Raw genomic sequence first — 15,034 nt, 5'->3', positions numbered from 1 at the left:
AAAAACAACAAAGTGACTGTGAAAAACAGTACTGTGGAACATTTTGAAACACTTTCTTCATTTTTTGTTAGCTTCTAATGTTGCTTATCTAAGTGCAGAGACTGACAAAAAGAGCTCTTTTTAAGCGTCCTTCTGATCAGCTACTGCAGGTGGGATTGGTAATCTTCTGGGAAGACTAATGCACTGCAGTTTTCTGCAATGCAAACTAACTCCTGTACTTGAAAGTATAATCCCAAATGTATTACTTTTATTGATTTTAACTACAGAGTCATTACTAAAGATTAAAAAAAAAATCAACATTTTTTGTCTCTGTGTAACTGAAATTGCTACTAACCAGTCTAAGAATGCTGACATTAATTTCTTAATCCTGCTCAATGAAATTGTACTCTCTTTGTACTGCTTTATTTTTTTTTTGACTGTCTTATGTGTATATTTTCTTGAATTGGCTCCCAGTGATGAGTCCAAAATCATTTTTATTAATCATCTTTGTTTGAATGAAATTGATTCTTAGTTTGCTGAATGTTGATTCTTATGTACCAACAGTAAATCCCTGTAGCATTCTGGGCTAATTTTGCTTTCAGTATTCTTTTCTCATGTTCCTTTAAGACATAGTGTTAGATAATTTTTAATGCTAACGAGTGCTAAAAATGTTTTTAAAAATATGTTAACATAATACTTTCTTCAAAGTGGTCGTAGCCATTTCATAACAACTCTGGTCTACTGATGGTCATTAATAGCACTGGCCACTGATGGTTACTGGAAGCATGCCATTCCTGCATCATTCCGATTTCTTGCTCTTGCAGTCACATTTCTTCTCCTTTCCTGCCTGTTATTCAGTTTATTTGTTATGACAATGTTAAATTCAACTTTAAAATGAAGTTAAAGTGAGCATACAGAAATATGTTGTTTAGTTTCAATTTCTCTGCTTCTTGCGGTCATTCTTCCAAGGCACACAGCCTGTCAGTTATGTTGTGACGTATTTCATCAGTCTTCAAGCAAATTCCATTATCCATGGATAATTATGACACCTGTACCATGAAACTCCTAAGCCCCCCATTGCCTAGTAATTCACAGGGTTTTTAAAATGTAACACATTGCTAAGACATTCTTATAATATGAAAAGACTACTGGGTACACAAATTCTGGGGCTTCTCCACTTCAAAGCCCAGTTCTGTTTCCTGGAAGAAATTAGTAGAGTAGATGCTGGATCAGGCTTGCCAGCATTAGTCCCAGTTTTTCTTCTAAACCTCTGGGAAGAGAACAGGCAAGACTGTGCATTTCTTTTACAGCCTAACACAGCAAGACTGAAAGAGGAATAAAGGTGCGAAATGCAGTAGTCTTTAAGATACTGGCCACAACATAATCACTGAACAACTGTATATACATCTATGAAGTAATTAGGCTCTCAGGGACACTCGAGAAAACTGCACTCATATCTTCTATGGAATAGGTTAGTATAAACTAACTGCAGATCTTTTTCCATCTCATTTAGATGTAATAAAAGAATTATATGATCTTGGCATATACACAGTCACGCTATATATTGAAATGTGGAAAAATAATACAGCAGTGGCAAAAACATAATCCAAATTCATACAGTGTTTAGTAGAATGCAGTACTCCCCTATTACTACGTCTTCTACGTGAACTTAAGCTTGTGGTTTTTAAATCGGCATCTCAGTTCCGTTTGGCTTGATTGCTTTCTCCATTAATCAGATTCTTCTCTTGTTGTTCAGCTAAGGATTGCCATTTCTGCCTATTTTTTCTACAGCCATCCAGTAAAGGGTAGCAGGCCTCTGATACATGCGTTAGGGCCTGAAATAAATTGTAAAACATGTAAAAACAGTTTATATAACAACAAAACAAGCATTCTTAAAAAGTGAATATTAAACAGATGAAATTCTTGACTGAAATATGAAGTCTATCAATACTTGAAAGTGAACTTATATTTTGATTTTAAGAAAGCTTCCTGTTGCACATCAAACATGAATACGCGGTCAATTAGATGAACAGCAGTGTCCAGGTAATACACGATACATACGTGCAGAAAGAACTATGATGAACAGAACACAGAATCATGCACAAGTGACCTATTCAGGATTCCTAATGAGGTAGTATGCATGGACTCTGTTTGTAAGCCAGTTCTTTCTATATATGGCAGCGCTGATCAAAAAGATGACCTTGGAAGGGTAATCAGCAGTTATAGTCAATGTGACCAATGTGACAATGTCAGAAGTGATTCAGAGTTCTTCCAGAAATATTTGAATTCAAGACAATTAGCGCCTAATAATTAAATTACATTTGAGACTTGATGCCTCTTCAAAACAGGTGTAACTGAAGTCTATCAAATATTTTTCATGATGTGACAGTGGTACTATAGCAGACTGAAGAAAAACTGAATTGGAAATTAAATAGATCAATAATCATCTTAGTATTTTTTTTTCCTGATGGAAGTGATGTATACGTATCCTCATAGACAGAACTTGCATTAAGGGTTTTGTTGACATTTGGAATGAAGTCACACTATTTAGAAGTGTGAAGTGGGAGTTTGATAGTTCAGACAGTGCTGGACGGCAAGATCCATGGGCAAGAATGAGCCTACTGATTCTGGAACTGCCATGATCAACCGCAAAGTACACAGAGAAAAGTCCTGGCCTCACTGCTGGTTATTCTATATATTTCAAAAGTCAGAATTTCACCTGGAACTTTTGCCTTATTCAAATAACATGAAGTAGTGATATCTAACTCTTCTATAACTTAGGAACAATTTTACATGGGTACTCTACTGAATTATCAGCTTGTATAAATCTTCATAGTTCTTTTTTGCTTTCTAGGCAGCATCATTAGTTCTAGTAGACCTAACTGAATTATTCTTGATTTACAGTTCTTTAAGAAGAGTGGGGCTGTCAAATATTGAGTATTCATGTTTTATTTATCTGAGCACATCTAAATAGTATTAAAACTGCTAAATGTAACACTTCTTTCAATTAAAACTTGGAAGTAAAATACAATTTTGTTTTTTTTTCTTCAGATTTCTGAACTTAAAGGGAAGATATTCAGATCACTCGGTTTAACTCTACTGGCTATCTCTCTAAAACAAGCCACACAGCATCAGTTCACTGGGAATAGAACTATTCTGAATAACATGGTAAGTCACATACATGCAGTGCTTCATTGGACACTCATCTCTGCATTGTCTGTTAAGTTTCTATGGCTGGATCAATGATAAGGAATAGTGAAAAGGCTGTAGTTACAACGCTGCTTATTATTTGCCGTTAAGCATTAGAACACTTAAGAATGAAATGTGTGCTTGTTCTTCAAAGTAACAGTTTATATATTTTACCACTGAAGAAAAGGACTCTGTGTAAGGGCCTGGTATCCCCTACCTGCACTAGACTTAGGTACATTGCATCAGGGCACACCATAGCCCCTTCCTTGTAATTATTAGTAGTCACTAGTTTTGTCACTTTCTCATAGGCTCCCCATTCTTTTCAATCCTCTCTGCCCATGTATATCAGTCTCGCTCACTTTTCTTTCAGGTTAGGACGTGCTGGCATACTCTGAGTCTATATAAAGTCCCAGACACTGCTAGCTTGCTATGTGCCATTCCAGTTCAAGTCAGATTGAGACACAGTGAAAAATAGGAGTGATACGCTGAGGGATGTAAGAGGCAACATATTCTGAACAAAAAGATGCTGCTTATACCCCCTCCTACAGGGACAGCATCTTCTTTCTTTGCTAGATAAAGAGAAGGGAGAAGATTAAAAAAAAAATGTAGGTGCACTTGGCTGCTAGCCAGGAACTGGTTTGTCTTCACTGCAGCGTAACTAAGCTGCAGTTACGGAACAGGAGCTAAATAGCTAGAAATTATTCACACACCTCATTTCCTTATGGGAACTGTAAAATGCTAGGTTCAATTTGGACTACTGTTACAGAAATGTAAGTTTTTGAAAATTTTTTGGTCTTTTCATAAATGGTAAAGCTGTCCCCAGCAAATAAAGTACAGTAGTTCAATCTCTGAAGCTGTGGACATTCAAACCTGTTCAGATTTTCTGTTCCAATACTTTTCTGTTTGTATACTCTATACCTTTTCCACAGCTACTCAGACTTCTTTCAGTGGTCTACCTACCAAAGGAAACAGTTTTGTGAAGCTTCTCAGCAAAGGCTGCCTTATTTTCCTGACAAAGTTTTTACAGTATAGAGACACGCATGTCTCAGGGGCAGCTAGTAGTTCCCTCCTTCCACTACCTTTGTTTTCTTCCAACTGGTGGATGTGGATTCTTTTTAGAAGGATGTGTGATGGAATAGAATAATCGATTTGTTCCTCTCACTGGAATACTATGCTAAGAGTGAGGCTGTCTGTACTTCACCTTTTTCTCACCTTAGTTCCTATAAAATACTTGTACAGTCTCAGTGAACAGGCTTTCACCCTAGTGCTTTACCGGTTTAAAAAAGTCAGGAATTATTATATTTTGTTTCATACTTTATCTGACCAAGCATTTCTGTATGCATTTGTGACCAGAAAGAAAAAAGTTTACATGAATGCTCTCATGCACTGCTTTTAAGTATCATGAGAGAGAAAAAAAAAGGAGGGGAAGTTTTAAACCCAGGTTAATTTCCAATATGTAGCTTATCACCTTTTGCATTAAGAATTCTGAATGCTATGGAACTTTCTTAAACATCACTCTTCATCACGCAATATGTGGATGCCATTCTTTACATAGATAGCAAAGCATTACGTGCTTGTGACTTTCCCTAATGATCACAGCATCTCACTGGCAGAATCTAAAACATAACCCAGGGACCTAATACCCAGTGCACAGAACACAGCAATTACCATTGATTTTTAAAAATGGTATAACAAAATACATTGATCAGCCAAACATACAATTAATGCTAAAATAATCCTTTCTACAACTGAATGACAAACCATATAGAATATATGAAAAAAAAATCTTTTAAAATAGGATACTAAAACCAACTCTAATTTTAAATGTGCAACTATTGAAAACTACACTGAACAGTTCTGGTTTTAGATATTTCCAGTTCTTTGTCAGGCACCATACCTCATACAGCTGCAAGCAAACAGCATCAATGAATCCAACCTGCATGCTTGGAATTTTGTTCTTCTTCTCTCTGTTCATTAGATCCTGCAAATGAATAAATAAGCTCAATGTTTAAATGCATTTAAAGTTGAAACAAAAACAAAGGGGCCAGAATTAAAAGGCAGCACCTCAAAAGGCGCAGCAATATCAACACAGCAGGGTATTGGTACGTGTGTTATAATGCAGGTAATTTGTCTACATGGCTAGCCTTTAAAGGTTGTCTTTGGGCTTCATTGAACTAGCGGAATAGACAAGCTTACTTATTTAGCATAGGCTGCAATTATGCACTACTTTAGGAATATATTTCCCAGACAATTTAATAATACTGATTTAGAAGATATAGTGCTGTCTTTTCTTCCGGCTCAAAGACAGTGACAGTGTTGGTGTCTGGAAACCCCCCAAAAAACTGACTGCTAGGAAGACAGGGAAGGAGTTGGTTCTAGAATCTGATCACTGAAAGAAAAGCTGGCTTTTGAAAGGAATGTTTTAGATTCCATAAAGCCGTTTATGGAAGCCATTTTAAAAGAGATGATTCTGCATGATTCTTCTACTTACTGTTGGTTCTATGTTGAGTTCCTTCCGCTCTTTATCTCCTTGATCAAAGAACTCAGTAGCTACAAGCTCAGCAATCTGTAAGAGATTTCACACATTGAGAGCTATAAAAGTTTGCTTGCTACCTACAATCAAAACCATTTCCTGAATTTCCTGTGCCTTCTTAGGATATATCAGATTGGGATCAACATCCACAAGAATCTCCCATTTAACCTCTAGCTTTTAGATTTACTGACATATACATCTGTTCACAAAAGATACACCTGCATGTGCTGATATGCAGTCTGACAAAGCAAAGTACAGTGGCACAGAAGTGCCTTACCATTGATAATAGCTAGAATGATCAAAACATAGAGGAAGGTCAGCTGATATTAGATAGTGTGCTGTATCAACTGACCACCTTGTAGTAACACAGAAATGCTGGAAAAAAATGGAGATTCCTGATTTACTTTCAGATAATTAATAACAATCTGACATGGCTAAATGCATAGATCTTGCTGCAAAGACCTGAGAAAATCTTCAATCCACATTTAGCATTTTGAAGGACTGCTTGCTAAGTGTCTACATTCTACCCTTGCCTTTGCAATACAGGTTGGATAGGGAAAGCAGAAGCAGTTATGCAGAGTTTGTATTTAAGAAATCTTAAAATTAAGGATATACCCGTTGCTGAACTGGCCATGGTTTGGTTATAGCTGATAAATCACAAGCAGTCATCAGCATTGCTCTATAGAAAAAAAAAAAAAGAAATCTATGAATTACTGTATTGTGAAATTTTTGTTGCCACCAAGCCAAGTGATTAGTAAATAGAATATCCAATTTCAAGGAAAATCAAAGGCAGAAAAACAAGTGCAATTAAACCAAAGTTAAAGAGACATCTAAGACTTGATTATGTAGACATTTACCAGTATGAAAAGAGCACACAGAAATGAGCAAATCTGGACCAGCTCGTTTGTTGGATTCACATAAAATGAATCGCTTCATTCTATTTGCTACTGGACAGATAGCACATTTATTTCTGGCAGCCAAGATGGCCAACAGTACTGTGGGGTACATCAGGCACAGCACTACCATCTGGGTGAGGGAAGGGATTGTCCCACTCTACTCTGTGCAGCCTCACCTCAAGCACTGTGTGCAGATTTGAGTGCCACAATGTAAGAAGGACCTGAAACTATTAGCATACAAAGGAGGGCTATGAAGATAGGGAAGGGTCTGGAGGGGAAGGTGTGTGAAGAGCAGCTGAGGTCACAATTTTTGTTCAGAGGAGACTGAGGATAGCCTCATGGCAGCCTGCAACTTCTTATGAGAGCAGCAGAGAGGTAGGCACTGATCTCTCCTCTTTGTTGACAGTGACAAGACCAGAGGGAGCAGCATGGAGGTCTGTCAGGGGAGGGCCAGGTGTAAAAGGTTGTTCACCAGGGCGGTGAGCATGGAACGGGCTCCCCAGGGCAGTAGGCATGGCCCCAGTCTCTCAAAGTTCAAGAAGTGTTTGTACAGCACTCTCAGACATAGGTTATGATTTTTGGGTGGTCCTGCACGGACCCAGGAGTTTGACCTGGATCCTCGTGGGTCCCTTCCAGCTTAGAATATTCTACAGTTCTATGATTCTGTCATTCCTTTCTGTCATTAACAGGGACTGCCATTTTCATTGACAATACAAGGGTCAGTAACTGAAATTGGAAAAGGTGATTAAATGCAACATGACTAAATGAGACAGGTTTTCAAAAGCACTGAATTTAAAGTAGGGCAACTGTCCTTTCTGAGACAGTCTAGATGAATGTTTTTCTGTAGCTTTTTATAAAGTTTTTTCAGTTCTTAAATATTCTTTTTTTTTTTTCTCCACTGCCAGTAAGGAATCTGCTTAAAAACAAAACATCTGTTCTGAATCTTTAGTTATTGCTTTCAGCAATTAAATATTTAAATATAACAGCAAAATAGCATTGTACTTAGGAGTTCTGTGGAATAGAAGTGCTTTTGTAGCTCCACGTATTATTTAGCACAGTTTATTGTACAGACTGCAAATTCAGTAATTCAATCCCTAGGAGTGACTTGTGTCACCTGTACCAGTTTGTACAGGCCCCGAGTATGCAGATTGGTTGGTTTTAATGCAATTCCTGACAACGTGGCATGGAAAATTGGACATCTAATATTAAGCAACTTTTTAATCATTCTGCATTTACTTACAAAAATAGCTCCTTCTGCATAGGATCTTCCCAATTAAACTGCTTTTTCCTTAGAAGTTCAAAAAATTCTCCTCTCCTCCTTTAAAACAAGTGAAAAGATTTTACAATGTGCTGATAATCCGAACATCAAGCTATGACTACCAGTCCAACTTGTCTCTGACTTACTTTATGTATAGTGCTAGGTCTGTTGCAAGGATGGCTTGTTTTATCATTTTCAGTGTTGCCTTATATTCGTCAATGGAAAGGCTGCTGAGAATCTGATTTCCCTTTACAAAAAACAAACAAACAAAACAACAGCAACAACAAAAAACAGTGTTAGTTAATTAGGCAAAACACCAATTTGCTAAAATCTCTCTTAGATACTGAATCATTCTGAATTGCTTACTGGTATGTGCTGTATTCTTTTGCCCTGATTGTTTTTGTGGATTCCCTGGTTTAAAAATAAAAATTCCAATCTTCTTGAGTAATGGCAGAAAGAAAGTTGTGCAGCAACATCATCATAATAGACTTTTACAAAATCAAACTACAGGCAGAGCAACAGCAAAATCTTAAGTCCCTTTCATAGATAAAAATTTAATTCACCATGACCTGTATTGGAGCATTTGTCTTTTCATTTCTTCTCTCACTTAAGAACAATAACAGATACCAGTACTTGTCTGTACACCTCACACTGACTGAAATATTTTCCATTCATGAAGCTACATAACTAAATAACAAGCTATTACATAGAAAGAAGAGATCAGCATCCCACTTTTAAACCAAAGCACTGTGAAGCTGGTGAGATGGTAACTTGCCTCCATACTTTTCCATGTTTTTCTGTCTGAGCTGAAGAGAATCATTGCAGTACAAAGTATGTCAGAAGTACCACACCTGTGATACGAAATGAACACTGGAGGTATACTGCTTCGAAATGTTTGTGCACGATGAATAATTGGTCTTAGAATTGGTTAATAATATAAGAATGTAGTTTAATTTGCATACTTATTTAGCTTAGGTTTGGCTTCACTTTGGAACATAAATGTTAGCAGTATTGGTTTGGTCTCATCAGGACTGCTTTGTGTGTGTATATGCTGGAATCTTTTTTGAAATGAAAGCAAGGACTTGGGTTTGCTTGGTGGCTCATAAGAGATCATGACAATGGCAACAAATCTTTTTTTGGTTTCTTTGGTCGAAGAAAGCAGGTACTCAGAAGGATGTTAGCAAGGCTTCCCTTATCAGGCAACACTTAGAAAGGTTTGGTGGTGCTCAGAAATGGAACTGTGATTGCAAAACTGTTGCAATTTGTTTTCCTTACCCAAAAAGGAATACAGATCACTTTAGGAATGTATAACAGTGGGAATCTATCCAAAAGCTAAAAATAAAAAGCAAAATAGAGAGAATAGTTCCCTTTCGGCATACACAATGAGGCACTTACTGGACTATTCAGGATCATCAGGCATTGATCAAAATGGTGATGCTCCATGATGGAGTGGCAGTACAGTTGAGCCAGCGGATGTTCACTTCTGGGGACCAAAAAGACCCATCAGATGGAGAAATCAAATTAAATGTAATTCTCATCCAAAAATAATTTCCTTTATAATGTCCTTTTCTTCTTAACAGTTTGCCCCACCCACCAATGCTTGTTCTTAACCAGTTCCTTTCCCAGTTCTGTGCAACTCAATGAATACATTTGAAAGTCTGCAGGGGGACTGCAGGTAAAAAGGCAAGCCTGTTACTCTGTCAGAGCACTAACCGCTCTAGTTTTCTGCCTTCTATTACCAGCTTCACAGAAAGAGTGAGAATGTAATACGAGGTCTGGTAAAGAGTGAGTTATTCCATGAAAAGGGAAAGCAGCAAGAAAGGTTTTTTTTCACAAACAGAATTTAAGTGACAGTTTTGTTTTGTGTTACATTTTGCATACCTGCCTCATATATTTAATCAACTACATCGAGCTTGCAAGTAATAATGAGACCTAGTCTAAAGCACAGTGATATCACTGGGAAAGTTCCTGTTAACCTCAGTGAACTCTGGTGCAGGTCTCCAAATGTTGATTTCCTATTGTGCTGGTAAGCACACACATGACCAAACTATGGCAGTATCGTTACCTTCCCTTCATCCAGGATGAAATCCAAAAAGGAAACAAGATGTTGGTTGTATTACAGGCAGTGGGAAATGGGCATAAAAGCAAATGTGTAGATATAAAATTTAAAGCTTACTCTAGAAAAAAAATTGTTTGAGTAGCTTTAGACAAAATAGATAAAATTCCTCCCCTGAGGATTTCTAGTTTCCCTCTCATCCTCATTGCATAATAATGTTCTAAGCTTTTGCTACTGTATCTTTATGTTCAAACCCATTATTTTCAAACATAAAACAATGTTCCCACGTCGTTTATCTCATCTCTTTAACTAAATCAGGATACTCTGAATTCTGCTGCTGATCCTGAATCTATTACTATAGTTATAAGTTGACCTACAAATGTTTGCTTATTTGAGAAATTCTGACTTTCCGTATGGCTAAGGATCATGCACATGAATAAGTGGTTACAACATCGGGTCCTTATGTAAAGTGAATACACACAGAGATTCAAATAAAAGCCATAAGAGGAGCCTCCGGGGATTTAAGAAGCACAGAAATGTCGAGAGAAAGATGGAAAGACAAACAAAAATACAGAAAGGGAGATTAGAGGATACAAGCCCTTGAGGTTTATGGGCTGGCTGCCCAGCACCTCCTCTGAGACCACTGCAAGGGGAACATACAGCAAATATGCTTGCATGCTTCTGTTAGAAAACAAGTTGTAGGACTGTGCCAATGCATGCTGAGTGAAATTCCCATTGAGTTAAATGAGATGCATACAATGTCCTTAAAGTTCATCCTGATCGAAGGGAGAAGTATGTGAGAAAATTCTTAGGTTATCTTCCCAAGTACTGCATCAAACTAGAGCTTGCTCAGTACTTACAGACCATGACTGTCTGGGAAGATACAAGTGCTAGAAATAAATTCACGTTCTTAATTCTGTAGTACATAGTGTTTCTGTTAAGCCACCACACCAGAACAAAGGACACCATTGCTTTCAGAGCACAGAGGTTTGGTTATGCAGTTTTCATACTCTGTGCTTGTCTATTTTACATGCGGGTTTAGAAAAAAAAAAAGAAAAGAAGAAGAACAAAACCCTTGCATAACTATGACATATTTTTAAACAGTTCATTTCCTGTAATTTCTGCTACCATGACCACTTTAATTTTTGAAACACCAAAAAAAAAAAGAATCATATGCCAAGAGTCCACTTTCTCCACTTCCAAGAGATCAATTTCTAGAAAAATAACTTTTCATTTAATGTACATGAGGCACTTAAAAACAAAATTCACGTGACTGTCTTTATTGAAAAAGAATTATTAAGCTGTGATCATTTCTGCTTTACAGCATGTATGAATGTTAAATTTTGCTGTCTATGACACTTTCCCAGGACATTGCTGAGACGAGATGACGCTTCTCCAGATGTCTTCCAGGAAATTTATTTTTAAATAAATAAAGCAAAAAATAGCTGACCAGTTCTAATCTCTGCAAGGCTACAAGTTACTGTTGGATTCCCCTATTAGGGAACTAAAGAAAGGTTACACATTCAATTTTGTGGCTTTTTTTCCCCCTTTTGCTTTACACATCAGTCTTAGATTTATTCTGGACATGCATCCTAAAAGGAAAGTATTCTGTTTCAGCTTACTTATTTTCTGCCTTTCAGTATTCTCTGCCTGGAACAAACTTTTCCTAACCTAGTATCATTTCAGCACAGCAAGAACAGCTGACACTTCTTTCAAAGCTTCAAAAGCACTCTCCAGCTCTACCAGAAAAAAATACAAGTAAATGTTCCTTAGTGTGTTTTCCCCTTCTCTGGTCAGATAGGATACGTTGCCATATCACAGTAATAACATTATACCATGTTTTAAGTCAAGCTATTCATTTAATCAAAGAATCGTTTACTGTTTGAATTGAATATTAAATTCACTGAAAAACACATTTTGTGCAGATCTGAAACTATATTTAAAATATATATATTGTTAGTTAAAAAATGAAAATACAGAGAAATTTTCAGAAAAGTTCAGATGATTCATTTTGATAACTTCAGAGCGAAATATCTTTTTGGTAAAAATATTTTGTTTCAAGGTGTTAAAATACATTTAGACTTTTTGCTTTATGAAGCTTTTTCTGTAATTTTGGAATTGATCAAAATTAGAGTACAGGTAATCCAAAATAATGCTAAACAGTCATGAATTTGTAATCTGATTTTAAATGTATGCCTTATCCAAATCTACTTAAGAGTTCTGGAAAACCATGACTAAGTCATGTATTAAACAATCAGAGTTCACAGTGATGTGGAATCATCAAGATAGCTGAAGATCTCAGCTCTGTGCTGGCCAGACTAGATGGGGAACAGCTGGATGGGCAGTGAGCAATCTGCAAAACTGCACGTTTTTGGGATGTTGTCACTTAGAAACTGAGATCTTTTGCTATCTCTGTGTGGGAAATGGGGGATGGGACATCTGCAAAAGGAGCAGGAAGACGCTGCCTCTGCACAGTCTACAAAGAGTTCACTTCATCTGCCATTGTAGTTAGTTGGCTCTGTGAGGTTATGTGCAAGGTATTGTGTTTGGGTCAAGACAGTCCCAGATAGGTGAACAGACTGGGAGAAGAACTCAGTGAGAGCAGCCCAGTAGAGAAGGACTTGAAATTCCAGTGGATGAAAAGCTGGACATGAGCCAGCAGTGAGTGCTTGCAGCCCGGAAGGCCAACGGCATCCCGGGCTGTGTTGAAAGACATGGAGCTGTTGGAGTGGGTCCAGAAGAAGGCCATGAAAATGATGGGAGGGCTTCAGCATATCTCTTACAAAGAAAGGGAGCCAGACTTGTTCAGCTTGCAGAAGAGAAGGCTCCAGGGAGACCTCATTGTGCCCCTGAGGATAAGCAGGAGGAAGACTGACCTTTTACATGGGCAGATAGTGATAGGACAAGGAGGAGTGGCTTTAAACTAAAAGAGGGGAGATACAGGTTAGATATTAGATATTAGGAAGAAATTATATATGCAGAGGGTGGTGAGGCCCAAGCATACGCTGCTCAGAGAAACTGTGGATGCCCCATCCCTGGAGGTGTTTAAGGCCAGGTTGGATGGGGCCCTGAGTTGCCTGATCTGATGTTTGACAACCCTGCCCATGACAGGGGATTGGAACTACATGGGCTTTGAGCTTCCAACGCAAGCCAATCTATGATTCTTACGATTCAATGAGTCATGTCTTTGCTTTGGCCTCCTTAAATGTCTCTGGCTTTTCTTGTGCTTAATGCCTAGTGAAGACCTTTTCTTTGCACAACATCACACTGTCACATCAACTAAGTTGTATGTAATTTGGTTCTGTGTACTTGTGTATTCATTTTTTTAATTTAAAATCTCTCAGTATACTTCCTTACCTTTGGATGTAAGAGTTGTTCACTCCCCTGTGATCCAAATCATGGCTTAGAGTTGCTATCAGCAAAGCCAGTGTTTCCAAGTCAGTCAGTTTGCTCTATATGTAAAGAGTAATACAAGAAGTGAGTTAGCTTTGCGATTTCTTTGCACAAGGTGTTTTATATCTGCCATCTTGTTTTTACCTATGTAGGTGATACAGCTTTGGCCCAAAGAGGCCACAGACATAAAACTGTATAGTGAGAATAAGGGGTTATCTCTGAAGTTGTGGTGTTCGACAGTAATCATTCTCCATAGGAGACAATGCAGTATTCAGAAAGAAATAACATCCTCTAAGCCTGTATTACTGATGAGGAAACTGGTGCAGCAGAAGACACAGTGACTTGTATGATATCATCTGATAGCAAAAAGGCAGCATCAGGACCCATAACTTTTAGTTCAGCTTCTATATATACTCAAGGGAGTTAGGCTGCATTCCCTAAATCTGTATAAAAGTACATATGTCCTTGGAATAATCAGAATGAAAAAATGACATGATCTTCACCAATCCACTGTACAAATACATTAACAGAAGTTCAAAACCCGCGGAAAACAAAATTAAGCAGTATCTGATTCATTATTATGAACTTATTCTGGAGCTCCGACAGAGATTAGTGGACAGGTTATTGTTTCTCTCTCATAGCTATTCCTCATCTTTAATATTATTTAACACAAATTGATAAAATATTTCTTTAAACCTGACCAGTGACAAAAAGAGGCTGGACAAAGCTACAGCATTCTTGCAGCATATTTTTAATGGGATAGGCATAGCAAGCACAAAAATCAGGACAGGAATTTGAAAAACAGCACTGTACAGATGCTGAGGGGCTGAATTCTGTGTATGACTGAATCCAGATTTTCTTCAAGCAGATAAAGCTTCTGTGGATTCCATCTGTTTTCTAGATAATGTAGCTTGTTCTAGTCAGATCAGTTTAGAAATGACTGATTCTACACTTCACTTAGGTGTCCTATTGCTTGTTTTTCCTCTCAGGTGAAATTGAGAGACTAAGGTTCAATGTAGTTTCTGAATCAAGAATCTAGGATGTGAAAATGAGAGTGGTATCCAATGCAGTTAGGAAAAATATATATATATATGGAAATTGCAGTGGAAATTGACAAGATTCCAAAAATAGCAAACTATCAGGATCATCTGAGATTGCTATACTGTATACAGAGCAAAACTACCATGTTTCTTTTTAATGTAGAAGGAATGGGAATGCCTTTGCCTTTGTCTCTTCCAGTGCCCTTTGTCTTTTTTTAAGTGAGATAAAGTTTGCAGAGGCAGGGAATGCCTTGTCATTACTGGTACAGCTGTTTAGTCTACAGATAGGATTAATTTATTCTTTCAGAAGTGCTTATAGTAAAATAGGATAAATGAGCAAGTAACAGTTGTCTGTAATCAAACTGAGAAACACGATTCAGAATGGACAGGAACATTTTCTTTTCTTAAACAAACAAACAAAAACAAAAAAACCCTGCAAATTTATTTTGGAACAATCTTGAAAATAAGTTTTTCTTTCTGGGGTATCATTTGGTTCTTCAGTATTTGTAATAAATAATAATTAGGCTTTTTGAATTTTTGAAATTACTGTTTTCCTTTTATGTGGAAATTTGAAGTATTGTTTAAAAGCACTGAAATTATCATTTAAATTTTTTGTTTCTAAAAATGTTGTATTCTCTGTCTACAACTGCAGACAACTCTGTATGAACTTAAAGAAATTCCTGCTGAATA

The 15,034-nt window shown here is 37.3% G+C and overlaps 1 protein-coding gene and 1 long non-coding RNA gene across 5 annotated transcripts in view; one reads left to right on the top strand and one right to left on the bottom strand.

Moving 5' to 3' along the window:
- LOC109367301 overlaps positions 1-15,034 on the top strand; it is a 116,220-nt gene that overhangs the window by 15,380 nt on the left and 85,806 nt on the right. For both annotated transcript variants that reach the window (XR_004159599.1, XR_002114310.2), the window contains exon 2: positions 3,031-3,147. This is a non-coding gene — a long non-coding RNA (uncharacterized LOC109367301). The remainder of the gene's footprint in view (positions 1-3,030; positions 3,148-15,034) is intronic.
- PDE5A (phosphodiesterase 5A) overlaps positions 405-15,034 on the bottom strand; it is a 61,709-nt gene continuing 47,079 nt past the window's right edge. For 2 of the 3 annotated variants that reach the window (XM_003205710.4, XM_010709941.3), the window contains exons 14-21: positions 13,269-13,363; positions 9,251-9,338; positions 8,002-8,102; positions 7,838-7,915; positions 6,317-6,380; positions 5,660-5,734; positions 5,066-5,149; positions 405-1,814 (exon numbers count right to left, since the gene is read on the bottom strand). In XM_003205710.4, the coding sequence (XP_003205758.2) occupies positions 1,677-1,814; positions 5,066-5,149; positions 5,660-5,734; positions 6,317-6,380; positions 7,838-7,915; positions 8,002-8,102; positions 9,251-9,338; positions 13,269-13,363 (723 nt within the window). In that variant the 3' untranslated portion in view covers positions 405-1,676. The remainder of the gene's footprint in view (positions 1,815-5,065; positions 5,150-5,659; positions 5,735-6,316; positions 6,381-7,837; positions 7,916-8,001; positions 8,103-9,250; positions 9,339-13,268; positions 13,364-15,034) is intronic. The other variant, XM_010709943.3, reaches the window with a different exon arrangement.

This window comes from Meleagris gallopavo, chromosome 4 (assembly GCF_000146605.3).
Source record: "Meleagris gallopavo isolate NT-WF06-2002-E0010 breed Aviagen turkey brand Nicholas breeding stock chromosome 4, Turkey_5.1, whole genome shotgun sequence".
NCBI lineage: Eukaryota > Metazoa > Chordata > Aves > Galliformes > Phasianidae > Meleagris > Meleagris gallopavo.
The sequence above is the reverse complement of the archived record's forward strand: the minus strand, read 5'-3'. Positions and strand labels throughout refer to the sequence as shown.